Below are 16,479 nucleotides of genomic sequence, written 5' to 3'. Positions count from 1 at the left end.
AAATGAACTTTATCGAGTATTTAAAGTGAACACACAATTTAGGAAATTAATTAAATCCATGAGTAGCCATTTGGAGGTTATACAGATATCAGATTAAAGTTACGAAACAGATCCTTCTTTTAAGGCCCTAGAGGCCTGTTTGATCATGTATCTTTATCGTAACTACAGTTATCTTGAATCCGTATAAACGGCACAAATGTCATAAGGTTGATTTTTTTCAAGTTTATGTTCAAATGGCACGATTACGTAGCAAAATAACAAAAATAAGACAATAAGATAACTAAAATCTACGAAAAAACTGTCTAAGATCTTGATAAAAACGGGCCATGTGTGTTCTTGACGCATCTGTGAAAGCATATGGATCATCCACCATTGAAATCGAATCATATTGATGCCAATAGTCAATACCGTACCACTGATTCACAATCACTTTACGTTGAACCCGCTTTCCTTTAGGTTGTATGGAGGAAGGCAGACGATGAGTCCCCGTTGACGCTCGGCAAAATGACGTTCACCCCGGACTCGGACGTAGAGGTGCAGCTGGAGGAGATCCCGGGACACGAAGAAGGCGAGGAGGAGAGCCGCTACGACCTCGTCATCAAGAACGTCTCCCAGGATCAGGCCGGCGTGTACGCCTGTCAGATCTCGGCCACCAATAACTATACCCAGAACATCACACTTCACGTCCTCGGTGAGTCGACATTCTGGTATTAAGTGTAAAACCTGTGTATGATTGTCGAACGCAATTTTAATATAAGTTTGGATTTAAACTCATCTGTTTACATAAAAGTTATTGTACTTTGTGATGCGTAATTTAAAAGGTGTGGCCGTGAGATAAAAATGAGTTGTCCAATAAGTAGCAAAATGCATTTAAGTCACTTTCATTAACAGATCCGGTTAAGTACAAGCCGGAGCTTGAACTGACGGGCACGGAATACGTGAGTCTCATGGAGGACATCCGCCTCGTGTGTAATGCCACCGGCGCCCAGACCGCCCCGGACGCCGTCGACTGGTTTTTCAACGGCGAGCCCATCACCGACACACGGGGCCCCTGGCAAGACAGGCTCCTGCGACTCAATAACAAGCCCATACCCGGGCGATCGTTAATCAGTGAACTCATAATAAAGCGAGCTACGATGGAGGACAGGGGACACTATGTGTGCCGGTTGACTAAGAAATTAGCCAAGGGATTTAAAGTGCATATACTTAATGGTAGGCCTCCGGATTATAGTTATGGTAAACATCGGTTACGGATGTATTTCAATGTCGTATTTTTTTAAAAAAAAGATTGTTAAATACTCATTTCAATCATTTTACGAATAATATCGATAATGGCTTAGACAGACTATATGAAGTCCAATGACAGACAGAACGCCGTAAAATTTAAGTTTGAATGTGTTTTGTTTCAAGCCTTATATTTTCGCTTTACTTTTCAGATAAAAAAGAATCATAAAGAACCTAAACGAGGTAAGTGAATTTGGTTTGAATGTATCGAAGTTTAAAAAACGCAATTTTACAAATGAGACATTACTCTCTATCAGATAGTTCATACTTGGAGGCACCTTTTGAAGAACATTTTAACAAGTGAAATATATCTTATTTGTGTTGTCCACAGACATGCTATCAGAGGGCTACTCGATGGGTGAGGAGACGCAGCCTCCCTCACAGGAGTCCAGTCACAGTAGCAGTGGGGCGGCGACGGTCTGGCCACATACGCACATTTTCACTGTCCTCATGTTGTGTTTGGAGCTTACATACGGAAACCTCGGGTCCTAACAAGAAGCAGCGTCAGTGTCATGAAACTTTAGTATCCGTTTACTGGAGGTCATATGCAGAGATTCAGTTTAGAGATGTCACACTCGGGAATCTGGATGGACCGTGTTTCCAGGCAACCGATGGACCATATGTGGCCAGTATATTGTTTTAATGTGAATCAGTGATCTTTTAACTCAGTGCTAGAATGAAGACGGGAATTCATATTGGTGTGCATGATTTAAACGTGTAAAGGATAGTTTGTAATCTCATACACTATCAGATTGGAAGGCAAATTGATAGCTCCAACATTCTACATCCACAAGAAAAGAAGCCGCACTGATTGTCATTGATATACGAGGTTTCCCACTGTATTGTATTTTGCGTGCAAAAACTTACGGCATGCTCATGCTTTACGATGCTAGATTAGGCTCAAATTTCTCGAACATTTTAGTCCCTTTTAGGTATCATTTGTGTAATATTTACATTCTTATTATTTTTTGAAGAGATTTTATTAATGATATAAATATTTAACCATTATTTTCGGTAAAATCAAATAAGTAATAAATTTGGGTTAAAAGTAAATGAAATAAGCTGCTTTAGCTTGCAACGCTTAAGAAATATCGAGAAATTGGTGTCTAAAATGTATACACGATTATGTATTTGCAAAAACGGAACATTACAAAACTATAAAAAAAAAACGAATTGGTTTTACTCGTATACATGTAAGTATAATTGTAATTATTAAATACATGTATTTTAAAGTCAATGCAAAGAACATTTCCACGCGTTTAATTATTGACCTTGAGCGATGTAGTGAGATACACCACGTCGAGGTATCCAGAATAAGGCGTGGTTCGAATCATATTTTATGTATAATTGTCCATTTTTGACCAACATCCATTTACATCATTCGCCATGTGTATATAAGTTTATAAGATGTACATATTGTCCAAGTTATAATTAATTTATATATTGTCATATGCTGTTTAGTGCGATCATATTCTCTAAAAAATAACAAACAAAAATTATTACGACTTGAATACGATGATCAACCAAACACGATCATCGACCAATATTTCCTGCGGTGTTTTAATGTTACCTCAATTCAGTTTTTTTTTCTATTTGTTATACACATCAAAGGAGACGATCAAGTAAAGGGACTATTTTTATGAGCTGTACAAGAAAAATGAGCCAAATCCGCTACAAGATGAAGGGTCTTGAATTATATTGAAGTGTTTCATAGAATTGTAGTTTATGTACGTCTGATCAATTCCTGTTAATACGGGTTTCAGTGATATTTCATGTTGTGAATATCTATGATTGTGTTGTTTATACGTTCTTGTATCTTGTACATTCATTTGTTATGTAATGATGAATTACACGTTGTTTATAATAAATCGAAATTACCGATCAGTGTTGCTGTATATTTAGTTATTTTCACAAATCCTAGAATTATGAGGTTCTGTATGTTATTTTGCGTATAAAAAAAAATTTGGTGTATACATGTTATTCGGCGTATAAATGCAAGTTGGAGTATAAATATATTTTGGTGTCTAAAAATAATTCGGCGAAAATATGTAATTTGGTTTATAAATGTTATTTGGTGTATTAATGTAATTCGGTGCATAAACGTGATTCGGCGTATAAATGTAAAACCCCGTCACACTCTGGCGACTTTCGGCTACGAGTTGTTGCTAGTTCCAACTCGCCTAAACTCTTCAGGTGTCGTGTTGGACTCGAATCCTTGTCGTTGCATGTCGAAGACATGTCTCCATAGAAGGAAAGTACTCGGCAAGCAGTGGCGAGAACTTTAAACGGTTTAACATTGTCGTACGAGTTTTTGTCTCGTACACATATAGAAGACATGTGGTAGGGGTGTCGAACAAACTCGAACACTTGTTGTAGACATGTCTTCACTTGTCACCGCTTCTCGCCGCGTCAAAAAGTCGCTCGACAATCTACGAGTTCAGCAGTGACTCAGGGAGACACTACTACAATCTCTGCTCGAGGTTCGTTCGAGTTGTGAGTTTGTACGTACCCCTTCGACATCTCCTCGAGACTCTTGCGACTTCCGGCGAGTTCAATGTGATCATATCAAGAATATAACATAAACGTCACTGCGCTTGCAAGGGGTAAACATTGTTAGACTAGAAGAGAAAAGGAAAGGCTCCGTAAAGACAAAAGGTGGTTGTGGAACAAGATGTTGAGTCAGCACCCCCTGAACCAACACCTCCTTTAAATTGCTACGAAGCGTCACCTACGCTGATCAACTAAATTTTGGTCCTGATGTGCAGCACCATCTGTATTTATACCAACTTCGCCATGTGTCGTCCTTTCTCGTACATTCTTGTAGCTCACTCTTAATAACTCGTCATGATATCGTGTTCATATCGGCATAACTCGTTTACATCTCTGTGATTGTCGAAAGAGTGTCGTACACATATCTGTTGCTTAAACTCGGGTTTAACAGAAGAATCTCGTACTACTCTCGTATTCACATGGAGCAGGTGTCGAACTGATGTACTCAGCATCGGAATCCGCGATCATCTCGTGGCATTTTTTGGCGAGTTATAATTCACCAGCACTCGTGGTAACTCGCGAATGCAAGTCGTGACAGTGTGATAGGGTCTTAAGTAAGAGTATACATATTATTCGGCGTATACATGTAATTTGTTTAACGGTCCAATGCCATGGCATGTTTGTTCAAACACTGCCCAAGTCTCACAGGTGACCTGCCTCGTCGGTATCGTGTTTACATAGACGGGGAACCAGTTATGAGAACAACTTGGTCAAAACCACCAAACCTGCAGCTGAGAGTAGTTACCTACAGCACCTGCTATATCAATAATACAATAGAAACTGCATGTCCCATGCAGAAGTCAACATTTGAAATCGAAAACCCTTTCTAGCGACACAAGGTTAGGGTTGAAGTGACACACACAAGGTACAGACTGCATAGACAAACACTACATGCATTAAAACTACTTTATCAATATATGTTGGGGTGACCACCGGTCAGTGAAACACGAGTTCACTTTGGATTTGAACGCAGCCTCACCTTAAACAAAATGTATCAATAACTTTTAAAGTGAAATTATAAGCCAAACGGGAGTCATGGCCCTGGGATGTAGATCATAAAGTGCATGGTCGATGTCATTATCGGGGTATGAACGCTGTCGGGCTGATTAAAGTGTGTGGAGTCTGAAGGCAACGTCATGACGTCATGAGAACGGGAAAACGTAAACAACTGCATAGTTGATTTTTAGCGTAAAATTGCAACGTTAGTGACAACAATAATCTAACAAAGTCATAAGTTAAACATGTCGTTTTAAGTTTTTCGTGGCCTTCTGACACTGTTAAAACAGAAACACCATGAACAATTTTCAATGAACATGTATATCAATACGCGATCCGAGCATATCCGAAGATGTTGCGTTCATCGGATGATAATCACAATTGCCTAAAGGCAGTTCATTTAAGGAATGGAAGATAACGTGTAGATTAAACACGCATAGAAGCTATGTCCTTGACACGTTCTTGTGCAAGCAGCATTCGAGATAGATCAAATCATTGTCCATCACTCCCTGGACATATATGGTACTAGACAGTCATGTAAACCTCTACGAAGTTAACTCATAGTATTCCTCATGGCAATATACCCGATTTTATATATGGTAACCCACGTTTCGTAAAGAAACATTTGGTTTGCAATCTATCCTTGGTAGAGCTTGGTATGAAGCCTCTACGCTGTTTCCTAACCAGTGCCCCGTTCGACTTAATACGGATGGAGTGGAATTGAGCATTTGCTTTTAATACCAAATGTTACTATAGCAGGTGTAATTTGAATTAACGCCTAATTCACAAGACAGTCTATATTTACTCTCTACTAGAGTACAAATGGTTTGGCCTTTCCTCAAACTGAAATGTCTATGGGTTAAGTCCTATTCGGTGTTTATTTGTTTTCCGACTCTCTATAGCAGACTACATATTGGCGACAATTGGATCAAAATGTGTTTCAATCAAGTTATTCATTTATTATTCTGACGAATCACCAATCAGTAACTGAGAAGCTCTAACTTTTACATTAATTCGTAAATTCATGCTTAGAATATCCTCTTTTTCAAAAGCGTTACTAACGCTTTTTGCCAAAATGAAGCACGTTATTTCTGTAGTCCGTCCGTCCGACCGTCCGTCCTCTCGGTTTCCGATCAATGATTGAATAACGTTTAGGCTCAGAGGAAGGCAGATTGGTAATGGCCAGCAGATGAACCCTATTGAATTTGAGGTTAGTTGGTCAAAGTTCAAGGTCGTGGTGACCTCTAGCTGAAAATCAGTTTCTGTTCAATAACTGAAGAACGTTAGGCCCAGAGACCAATTGGCATCAATTCTATCTCGCAGTGATCCATTTCATGTATATACTTTGTTCTTTAAAAATGCTTCAGATTAATATTTTCAAACTTAATGGAAAGTTGAGGTAGGTCACCACATGTTACATACGCCAGGCTATCTGTCCGTAGAGGCTCAAATACTAATGGTTATCTGTCCAACAAGGTCTTTCGTGGGCACTTCTCAATTTCCTGTGACAGCTCTATTTTTAAACTAGCATTTTGTTCATAGCACACACGCAAATTAAACGTTCGATATGTGACCAAATAACGCGGGAATGTGCTAACAAAAAGCAATGAAACTTTGAAGTGTTGCTTGACCTCTTCTAGAAGGTAACATACAAAATAATGCTATGCACGACCTATTCATGCATGTATTTTCCATATTCTATGACAATTTGCGAAGGTCAGCGACCAAACCATTGAAACACTAGCATAGTCTGTGATGTGTCTGCAAGTGATTCAATGTTTTAGTCGCTGACGCTTCGCAAATCAGGGTCCGTATTCTCAATCTGATGGTTTTGCTTTATTCAATGTCGTATGTTACACTTAAACAGGCCGTGCCATACCTCCAAATATTATGACCGTCACCAAGACCTTCACACATTTAGCCTTATCAAGACCCGAGAGGAAATATGCAAAACACGTACACTTCAGATCGACGTTTTGCGTTGATATCTATAAACATTGTTTCATTTGATAAAAAGTGTTTGTAGATATTTGATTAAAGCGACAGTCCGCAAATCGGGCAAATTAGCCATGAAAAAAAAAAAATTCATCTATGTGTTGATAAGCATTCCTGACTGACGAATCCAAAAATTTTTTGGTTCAAATCGACCTAGAAATGAGTTTTTCGTGTCATTTTCAATATCTCTTCTTAACTATCGGCCCCCGAGAGTTAACGGTTATATAAATAGAAAAAACAGTGGGATTCCAAAGTTCTTGCGCATGCGCAGGGCGATACTATTTCCCGGTCTCTCCTCGTAAAATCCGGTCTCATCCGGTCTCATAATTCCCGGTTCATAACTTATGGCCCCAGGCAACGGATTGTGTTGCTGATGTTTATAACACGATTTTGACAATCTTATTTGTTTTTATATGTAACAAAATAGTATAAAATATATAAACATTATGTCTTAATTTATGCAATTTGTTATAGGTATACACTATTTATGCAATTCGTGTTAAAGGTGTAGAGAAAGATGCGATGCAGTACAAATGCTCATGTTTTTTGCATAAAAGATTGAGGACGGCTAGAGTATGAAGTAACTTAGAATTGCACCTTTTAAATTATGTTATGTTATGTTATTGTTCTTCCTTTTATGTTTACCCCCCCCCCCCCCGACATAAATTTTTTTAAGCATAAATGATTACAATTGAAAAATTCCATGTTTGCATATCCGACTCATATCTGATTTACACATGTAGTCAAGCATTGTTAATTTTTGTATTACTATTATCAATAGTATACTTATAACTGAATTTGATATAAAAAAACACACACTCAATGTGTTTGTTATTCATGACATTAATTTCAGTGCATGTGCATATTTCATGTTTTTATCTTTGCCTAAATTTATTTTATGTTTTATTGATATAAAATTTGAAATAAATAGTGACATAATTATCATCAAATATCTAATGTTTTAATCAACTGTAATCTTTTGTAATCCTATTACCCCCCGCGGTCATTAACACCTTTTTGATCACGCCCGATAGCTACTATAAAACAGAGACCGGAGGAGACCGGGACCGGATGAGACCGGGACCGGGAAATAGTATCGCCCCCAAGAGTAGTCGGAAAAACCGTAGACCTACTTTCTCTTTTGCCGTCTAAAAATAGCAACTTTCGGCAATTTTCAATTTGTTAAATCTAAGTTATTAAAGCGATTTTTTAAAAAATAATTGCGGTTCAGTCGGTCTGAAACAATGTGGAACTTATTAAAAACTTTTGAAATACGGTTACTTTTGCGGACTGTCGCTTTAATTATATAAACAATTAAGATCACATGCACCAACTCATGAACAGATCGCTTTTGAAAAGTATGCCACTGCAATAGCAGATATATAAGCTTATTCACCAACTGTGAATCTCATGAAAAATGTCGAGTTTAGGAAAATGATCCAAATCTCACTGGGGCCGCTATTGGCATGAACGCATTTATTTTAATTCCATCCGGCAGACCGTACTTATAATTGTGAAAAGGGCACTGCAGCGGAGATAGGCAGGATCACTTCTCTGTCTGTTAATATATATATCACTGTCTTTATGCTGAAATGCAAATATATTGACATTTGCGAGTTGACATTTTGATTGGAACAACACAACACCGTCCATTGTCAGGGTGTCTTTGTGGACCCCAAGCTCCAATTAATCCGGTCGTGATTAAGATGTACAGACAGAAATATTACAGCATCAGTATTCAGGCGGACCATGGAGGCAATCACTTCCGTCTCGGAATGCAATCAATTACGGCAATTGTCCGCCTGATGAGGACACGGAGACGCGAGGTATGGCGTAATGGGGGACATTCGTGACTGGAATAAGGCGGGACGGACATGTTTGACCAGTCCATAACAACACGGTCTGGAAATGACAGAATGGTGTTGGTTAGTTTCTGCCTGCTAATTTGATGACTAAGGAAGACTTCGAATCGGGACATTTTATTTGTTTGTTTATATCACTGTTGGTTGTGAAGAATTCTTTCTGAACAGTTAAAATTCTATCATTACACTGACATTGTCTTGCAGAGAGAAGTTCAACATTTAAACATACTCAAACGTACCAAATCGATTATCTTAATATGTGTTTATATGTCTTATGTGTATCAGCAATTATTGCCTGAAACTGGCAATATTATAAATTATGCTCAACAATGGCAAACGCATATTTCAGTTTGAGCTTTTTTTCTTGTAAACATACACATATATGTGACAACTTGCATGCTCAATGGCTCCCAAGGTATTTCTTGAATACTTTATGAGTCCCTTGCGTAGCGAAAAATAAATCATTTATGCAAAGATACGCCCGATTTCACCTAAGTCGATCAAAGATATTATTTAAGGATTTTCTGCCGTCTCTATATGAAATTAATATACGGAAGCAAAGGCTTCTGGGAATATTTGGTTCTCAAATTTCCATCTAGAATTCATTGTTGTTGTTTCAGTACTGCATTATTCCAGGGATAGTAGTGCCATTTCGGATTTCATGGAAAACTATTAAGAAAACTTAATTGTACAAAAATGTCACATGACAGGTCAATACAACACCATGTAGACCGAAACAGAAGCCATGTTATAATACATACCGAACGATTTTGCAAAAATAACTAAAGCGGTACTGCTAATGTAAAACAAATTATTATTAACAACCAAATACAACGCTTTTTGCGTTAATGGGCGCGTTACGTAGAGGCCAGCCACTATGCTATAGAAAGGGAGTGTGGGGTAGAGTTAAGGATAGTCCTTCAAGATAATATAACTATTTTTATTTTTACAAATACGACAAACAGACAACAACTATCCGCTTCAAAATATGCACACATGTAGTTATAACACCTAATATAGACGTTTCGAAATCCAAATTGATGTATGGAACCGCCTTGATATTCATGCTCGTAACAGCAACAGGCTAAACGAATTCAAGTCACGTTTAAAAGATAAGTAAAAATGTTCATTTGTTCCGAAATATTGTTTTGCGGGCGACTGTCAAATATCCACCATGCAAAAATAAAAAAATGCTTGCAGTAATCTTAATGCACATATTTCATACAAATTGTCTTCATGCTAATCCTGATTGAGATTGTGGTCAAAGAACAGAAGATCAAGAACACTGTCTTTTATAAATGTACATGTACTACAAGAACATCTCGTATTTGGCGCCTATTGTTTTTGTTTTTTTTTTGGAAATACCCACATAGTTCACGCTTTAAGTACAACCGAACTTTTATTTTTAATAAAGAATGAATTAAATGATGAAAACATTGTGCTTTTCCTTGATGTCCAAAAGGTACATTTACAGTTATCAGGCGTTTCTATTGTTTATCGCTCTCAAACACAACGTAATTGGTATGGAATGTTAGTACAAAGTATTTCATGTAATTTCATTGGTGGCAACCAATTCTTATTTTCATACTAATTTTTCTTTTTAAGTTTCAGACATAGCGTGCTACTTATGTTGTTATTACTGGTAGATGTGACACATCAAGACTATTTGGATTTTTGTTTACGTATACAGTAAGCTATATACTGTAACAGGACTTCAAGATACATTTCACATTCCATCATCATGAAAAAAACAAATACAATATGAATGATCAAAATTATATTTAACGTATAAATACGTTAGAGACGTCTTCACAACTCGACACTGGTTCCTAACCCTAACAAGGGAAGAAGCTCAGCAGTGTAATACTCGCAGATGCTATACTGCATTATCTCCCCTGTCAGAGGCTTCGCTTACCATATAGGTGATGATGATCGTCGTCGGCGTTCAATATGTACAGGGAATACATCTGTTTACCTGCAGGACTTGTATTCATATACGTAATATCTTAAGTTATTTCTTAACTTAGATCTATTTCTTTTCTTAAGAACACAGTACATGTGTTTTAAACATAAAAGTATGTATTTTACATAAAATTAATGATGGAAATAACATCGTTTTAAAAGCCATAAAAAAGAATGAAATATTTTTTTGTTTTTACAAAATCCCGGAACAACGTAGACTAAGTATACTAAGTATACGCGCAATTACTTGAACCGTGATGTATACAAGTTGTTGCTGTTGTTGTTGTTGTTGTTGTTGTTGTTTTCTGCCTGTGTGATATATTGGCTGCATTCTGGTTTTACCCTGTCACCCCCCCCCCCACACACACACACACACACACACCGCCAAGTGTGACTTCTGGAGCCGTCCCACAAATACAAGTATTACTTGAAAGGCACCAAACTAACCGGTGTTTCTACAACAAAATCATTTTGAAAACCAATCAAACTCGTCCTAGAATTATCCAATAAAGCGTACAACTAGTTTCACACTCATGTCACAAATACATGACAAAAAGAGCTTGAAAACAAATATATAATATCATATATTTATACACATAGTCACGTTATGTGTCAGTAAGGTTTTGTGATATAACACGTTACTAACTTCTTGATAAACTTATGTAACTTCCTGAAGTATTTTATTGATAATTTAGTTAACGCAATCAATACTGTTTGACCTGGGAAGATTAAATGTTGGTAAAATATGTTGGGCTTATCAGTGCAGCTCAATACATAATTTACCACTGCGCACTTAAATGCGGTCTTTTAAGAAGAAGAAGAAGAAGAAGAAGAAGAAGAAGAAGAAGAAGAAGAAGAAGAAGAAGAAGAAGAAAGTTTATTCAAAAAAATATATCACACAATACATATTTGAAATAGGCCAACATGACCCGTGATCAAATCAATGTAATACAATAACTTATATATACATGTATGGCGGAACAAATTGATTGACTCTTTTTATATATTCACAGATTTAACAACTATATTCATATAATTAAATAACATTGTCTTTATCGATTATGAGTTATAACTTAACTGTATATCTATCAACCGTATGACTTATGCACAACACTACAATGATACCATGAATTTTGATTAGCAATTCTCGTAACTACTATACTCATTATGTACAAATAACTTCAATAATGTTTTACTAGTTTGGACTAAGGTTTTAACGGAAAGATAATGATTGTATGGAATGCACAAATCAGGTTTGTACGTACAAATATGCATGGTTGTCATCGATACTATCCGGTTTATATGTCTCAACTTATTCCGAATAATTTATTAATCGGTTGTATTTCATATATACACTGCACGTCTAGCATAAAGAGTACCGTTATTCAAATACAGTGTAACCGTACACTAAGTCGTGTTTACACTCACACTTAATTTTCTTAATTCAAAAGCATGATATATGTATGCTGATAAGTTTCTTACAGTATTAACGTTTTCGGACTGCAAAAGTTGTACAGTCTTATACATACTAGGCCTAAGTCAATAATATCGTTTTATATATTTATCTCTAAAAGTATTATAAAGATTACATTCCATCAAAAAATGGTATTTATCTTCAAGTACTTGGCATAAATTACAGATACTATCTTCTCTTGGTACATTTGACCATCGTCCAGTTTCTATAAGTAAACGATGAGAACTAAGTCTTAACCGTGAAATAGCAATTCTATATTTTTCTACATTAACAATATTCAAATATGCTTGGTATTCAAATCTACCAAAAGATATATAAAACGTTGCTCTAGATGAATCATTTATCCGACTATTAAGATTTTGAATAAAGTTATCTTTGACTCTTTGCTTAAACAAGCTGAAAAATACATTTATATCACCAATACCTTATGTTAACCATACCACATTGAACCCAAAATTACACAGCATGTCTCTTACACTAGCGGCCCAGTTCTTTTTTCTTGGTCTAATATCAATGTCTCTTAACACCATTGTATACACATTGTTAATAAATTTTCTGTCAGAGCATTCTATCACTTTAAACCAGTATTTAAAAATAGATACATAACGTAGATCAACAAAGTCTAAGCGGCACAGCTCATTATATACAAAATCGTTCTGCGTTGATGTCTTAACTTTCAATATTGATTTGCAAAATAAAGCATGTATGCGTTCTACACACAATGCATCTGTAAATCCCCAAACCTCACATCCATAAAATAAGATAGGGTTAACCAGCTTATCAAAAACATCTAAAATATGTTCAACGGAAATATTAGTGAAATGAAATAAGTATCTCTTCAACTTGAAAATAGCTTTTTGAGCTTGGCCAGCTAATGTCTTGCATGTATTTTGAAACGAACCACCAGGCGTGAAGACAATACCCAGATAACAATATTTGTTAACAATCTAAATATTTCCACCCTCGTAACGGAAGTTCAAATCATTAGGCCGTCTACCTCCTTTTCTAAACACCACTATCTTTGTTTTTATCTCTATTCACAATTAATTTCCAGCGTTTACAGTATTGCTCTAGAACATCTAAATTTGATTGCATATCTGCTGGTGTAGTTGCAAAAAATAACAATATCGTCTGCGTACATCAACAGGAATATTTTTAGTGTGTTTACATCAATGCCATTCGCACCTTTTGTCACAAGCTTTTCTTCTAAATCATTTACATACATTGCAAATAAAAATGGACTCAAACTTTCATCTTGCCTGACACCGAGTAAACATTCAAAGGAATCACCTGTTTTACCTAGTAATTTAACACGTGAGCTAACAGTATTATACATTGACTTTATAATATTAAATAATTTACCTCTTATACCTAGTCTATATATCTTTTGCCAAATATTTGGACTAACAATATAATCGAATGCCTTGGAATAATCCACAAATAAACAATATAGCTTGTCATTATTATTTAAACAATGATTTATTAATGCGTTTAGAACAAAAACATTGTCAACAGTGCCCATCTTTGCTCTAAAACCTGCTTGAGCTTCGACGTACACATAATAATTCTCAGCCCATCTTGTTAAGCGAGTATTAATAATTTTGGTGAACAGTTTTCCTATAACACTTAATAAGGTTACTCCTCTAAAATTACTTACTTCACTAACACTTCCTTTTTTGTGTATAGGCACTATATAGCCTTCTCCCCATGATTTAGGAAAATAGCCCACTTCTAATATTTTATTAAAAAGGTTTGTTTATACTAAAGTAAATATATACTTACCATAATACAAGAATTCATTAATAATTCTATCAGGGCCTCCACTTTTCCCCAGATTCAATTCTGAAATGCCCTTATCTATGTCAACAATAGTAAATGGTATGTCTAATTCTGCAAACATAGTTTTCATATCACTCCCTAATAGTTGATTATTAAAAAATAATACATCTTCATCAGCCTGAAAAAATCTGCTCTCATGATTATTTATAGCTTTAAAGTATTCAGTAGATGTTTCTGATGAAATATTCTTTGGTGATTTATGTGTGACAGTCTCTTTTAACATATTCCAATACAACTTAGCATTTTTAAAACGTGCCTTTAACAAATCTTGGGTTTTTATTCTACTTCTATTGTAATTAAAAGATCTAACAGTTTTCTTATACACACTTCATGGCCATCAGTATGGATGGTTTAGCAATGTTAAATCGATACTTGATGCTTGTGGTCTGAGTTATATATGGCAAAGTCAATACTTTCCAGGATCTAAATATGCTTTGTTAAACTTAGTTGAAACTTCATTAAAAGACCAGTACAGACAGAACTGGAACAGTGATATTGTTAGTTCATCCAAATGTATTAATTATAGAATATATAAGTCTGAATTTAGGCTTGAAAATTGTTATATTAATGTACATGATAACCTCATGCAACCTCTTGTAGATTTCAGACTATGTAACAACCACCTGCCAATTGAAAAGGGTAGATGGCTTGGCATTGATAGAAATGATAGAAAATGTAATTTATGCACTTGTAATGAAATTGGCGATGAATTCCATTATCTTCTTCGTTGTCCTTATTTTATGAATGCTAGAAAAATGTACTTGCCTACTATAAATATGCAAAATGTGAATATACTTACATTCAAGAATATTATGTGTGAAAATGATCCTCATAAGATAGATAACCTTAGCAGATACCTAAAAATTGTTTGTAAAACTTTCAAAAACCCACCTGGCAATAATATCTAATATTGAATAGCTTACTAGTCATAATGATTAATACTGTACTTATGCTGTTTTGTTGTCTATACATGTAGTCTATGTTTATTTGTACTTAGTACACCTGTTTTGTTAGTTTAACTTCTAACCATACAGCCTGGTTACTTATAGAAACTGTTTTGTTATACAACACATGTTTAGATACATACATTGTATTGTATTATACATGTCACCTCAAAACACATACTTGTAATATATGTGATGAGAGTAAATAAAACTGAAACTGAAACTGTATCATACTAAATCTATTCTCTGCACTTTTCTCACGCCTATACATATTTAATTTGTTATAAAAGTATTTTCTACTTTCAATACATATATCTGAAAAAAGGCGTCACCAGCAAATCATGACAGCCAGAAAATGTTTTAGAATGTTTCTGATATAATGGTTTACAAACACTATCAATATGATATAACAATGTCTCTATACATAAGTCTATGTCACTATTTGAAGCAATATTACTTATATCACTATTTAGTTGTTGTACATGGTTTATAAAATCAATATCATTAATATTTCTCATATAGACATCTTTATGTTCTGTGTTCCACTTATAATATGCATTCATGTTTAACCCAGGCTCATACTTTTCATTTTGTTCACAATCTATATTATAATCGTTTTTGGTTAACATTATTTAACAATGAAAATTCTATTTGACAGTGATCAGATAAAATATTTGGTCCATGATTGACAAAACACTGAAAAACATTTAATAATTGTTCGCTCACAATACAGTAATCTAACACGCTTGACCCATTACTGCCAACATAAGTAAAGTCACCACAATCACCGCATACACGCCCTTTAGCTATTCTCATCCCGGACTGTTTTAAAAACCAATCAACAGTCGTCCATTTGAATTAACATTTAAATCTTTATTATGTCTGGCCAAAAATCGATCTGCAATGTAATCATCAGGTAAAATATTTAGATTTGATAATTCAACATTATCATCCTCGACAAAATCATGTAAGGCTCCTGTGCGTGAATTAAAATCGCCTAGAATCATAAACGTATATTTATCATCTCCCCCTGCGCTCTGAAAATGGGCAATATTGTCTAATATATTGTCAAAAGTACTATTTTGTCCAAGTGCATTTCTGCTGGAGTTAGCCGGTATGATATAAAATACACAAATCAGCAAATCAGTCATAAGATTAAAATGTTTTCCATCTTATTTAACCCAAAAATGAGAATCATTTTGTTGCATAACATAGCATTAAGCGGACGATATAGAAAGCGTTGAATAGTGCGGACGAAATAAACAAAGAAATGGTGTGAAAACTGCGGCCATTAAAGACAAAGAAGAAAATCTAATACTTGTGTTTTCCTTGATTCGCGTAAGCTGAATGTTGCAAATTTTAAGATTTTTTTATTTGAATTAATATATAACATGTTATAAGAACTTGTATTTGTTTATTATTAACTCATTTTTATTAACGAAAATTCGGCTTTTTGTGGCGAAAGTAAGATAACTTTGCCAAAAATAAGCACATATAAACATAGCATTTATTTGAACTAATATAAAATACATTGTAAGAGCGTTTAGTTGTGGATGGATTACTTTTCTAATCA

The 16,479-nt window shown here is 35.3% G+C and overlaps 1 protein-coding gene and 1 long non-coding RNA gene across 2 annotated transcripts in view; both read left to right on the top strand.

Annotated features, from left to right (window-relative positions):
- Positions 1-1,280, top strand: part of LOC128226318 (zwei Ig domain protein zig-8-like) — an 81,360-nt gene extending 80,080 nt beyond the window's left edge. The window contains exons 3-4 of the mRNA XM_052936202.1: positions 457-691; positions 892-1,280. Coding sequence (XP_052792162.1) covers positions 457-691; positions 892-1,280 — 624 coding nt within the window. The remainder of the gene's footprint in view (positions 1-456; positions 692-891) is intronic.
- A 94-nt stretch (positions 1,281-1,374) lies between these two features.
- On the top strand, positions 1,375-3,165 carry LOC128228703 (uncharacterized). Its single transcript, XR_008259968.1, has 2 exons — positions 1,375-1,467; positions 1,616-3,165. It is a non-coding gene; the product is annotated as an uncharacterized LOC128228703 (long non-coding RNA).
- Positions 3,166-16,479: the final 13,314 nt, after the last annotated feature.

This window comes from Mya arenaria, chromosome 3 (genome assembly GCF_026914265.1).
Source record: "Mya arenaria isolate MELC-2E11 chromosome 3, ASM2691426v1".
Classification (NCBI taxonomy): Eukaryota; Metazoa; Mollusca; class Bivalvia; order Myida; family Myidae; genus Mya; species Mya arenaria.
Note: the sequence above shows the minus strand (reverse complement) of the source record. Positions and strands in the feature narration are given on the sequence as shown.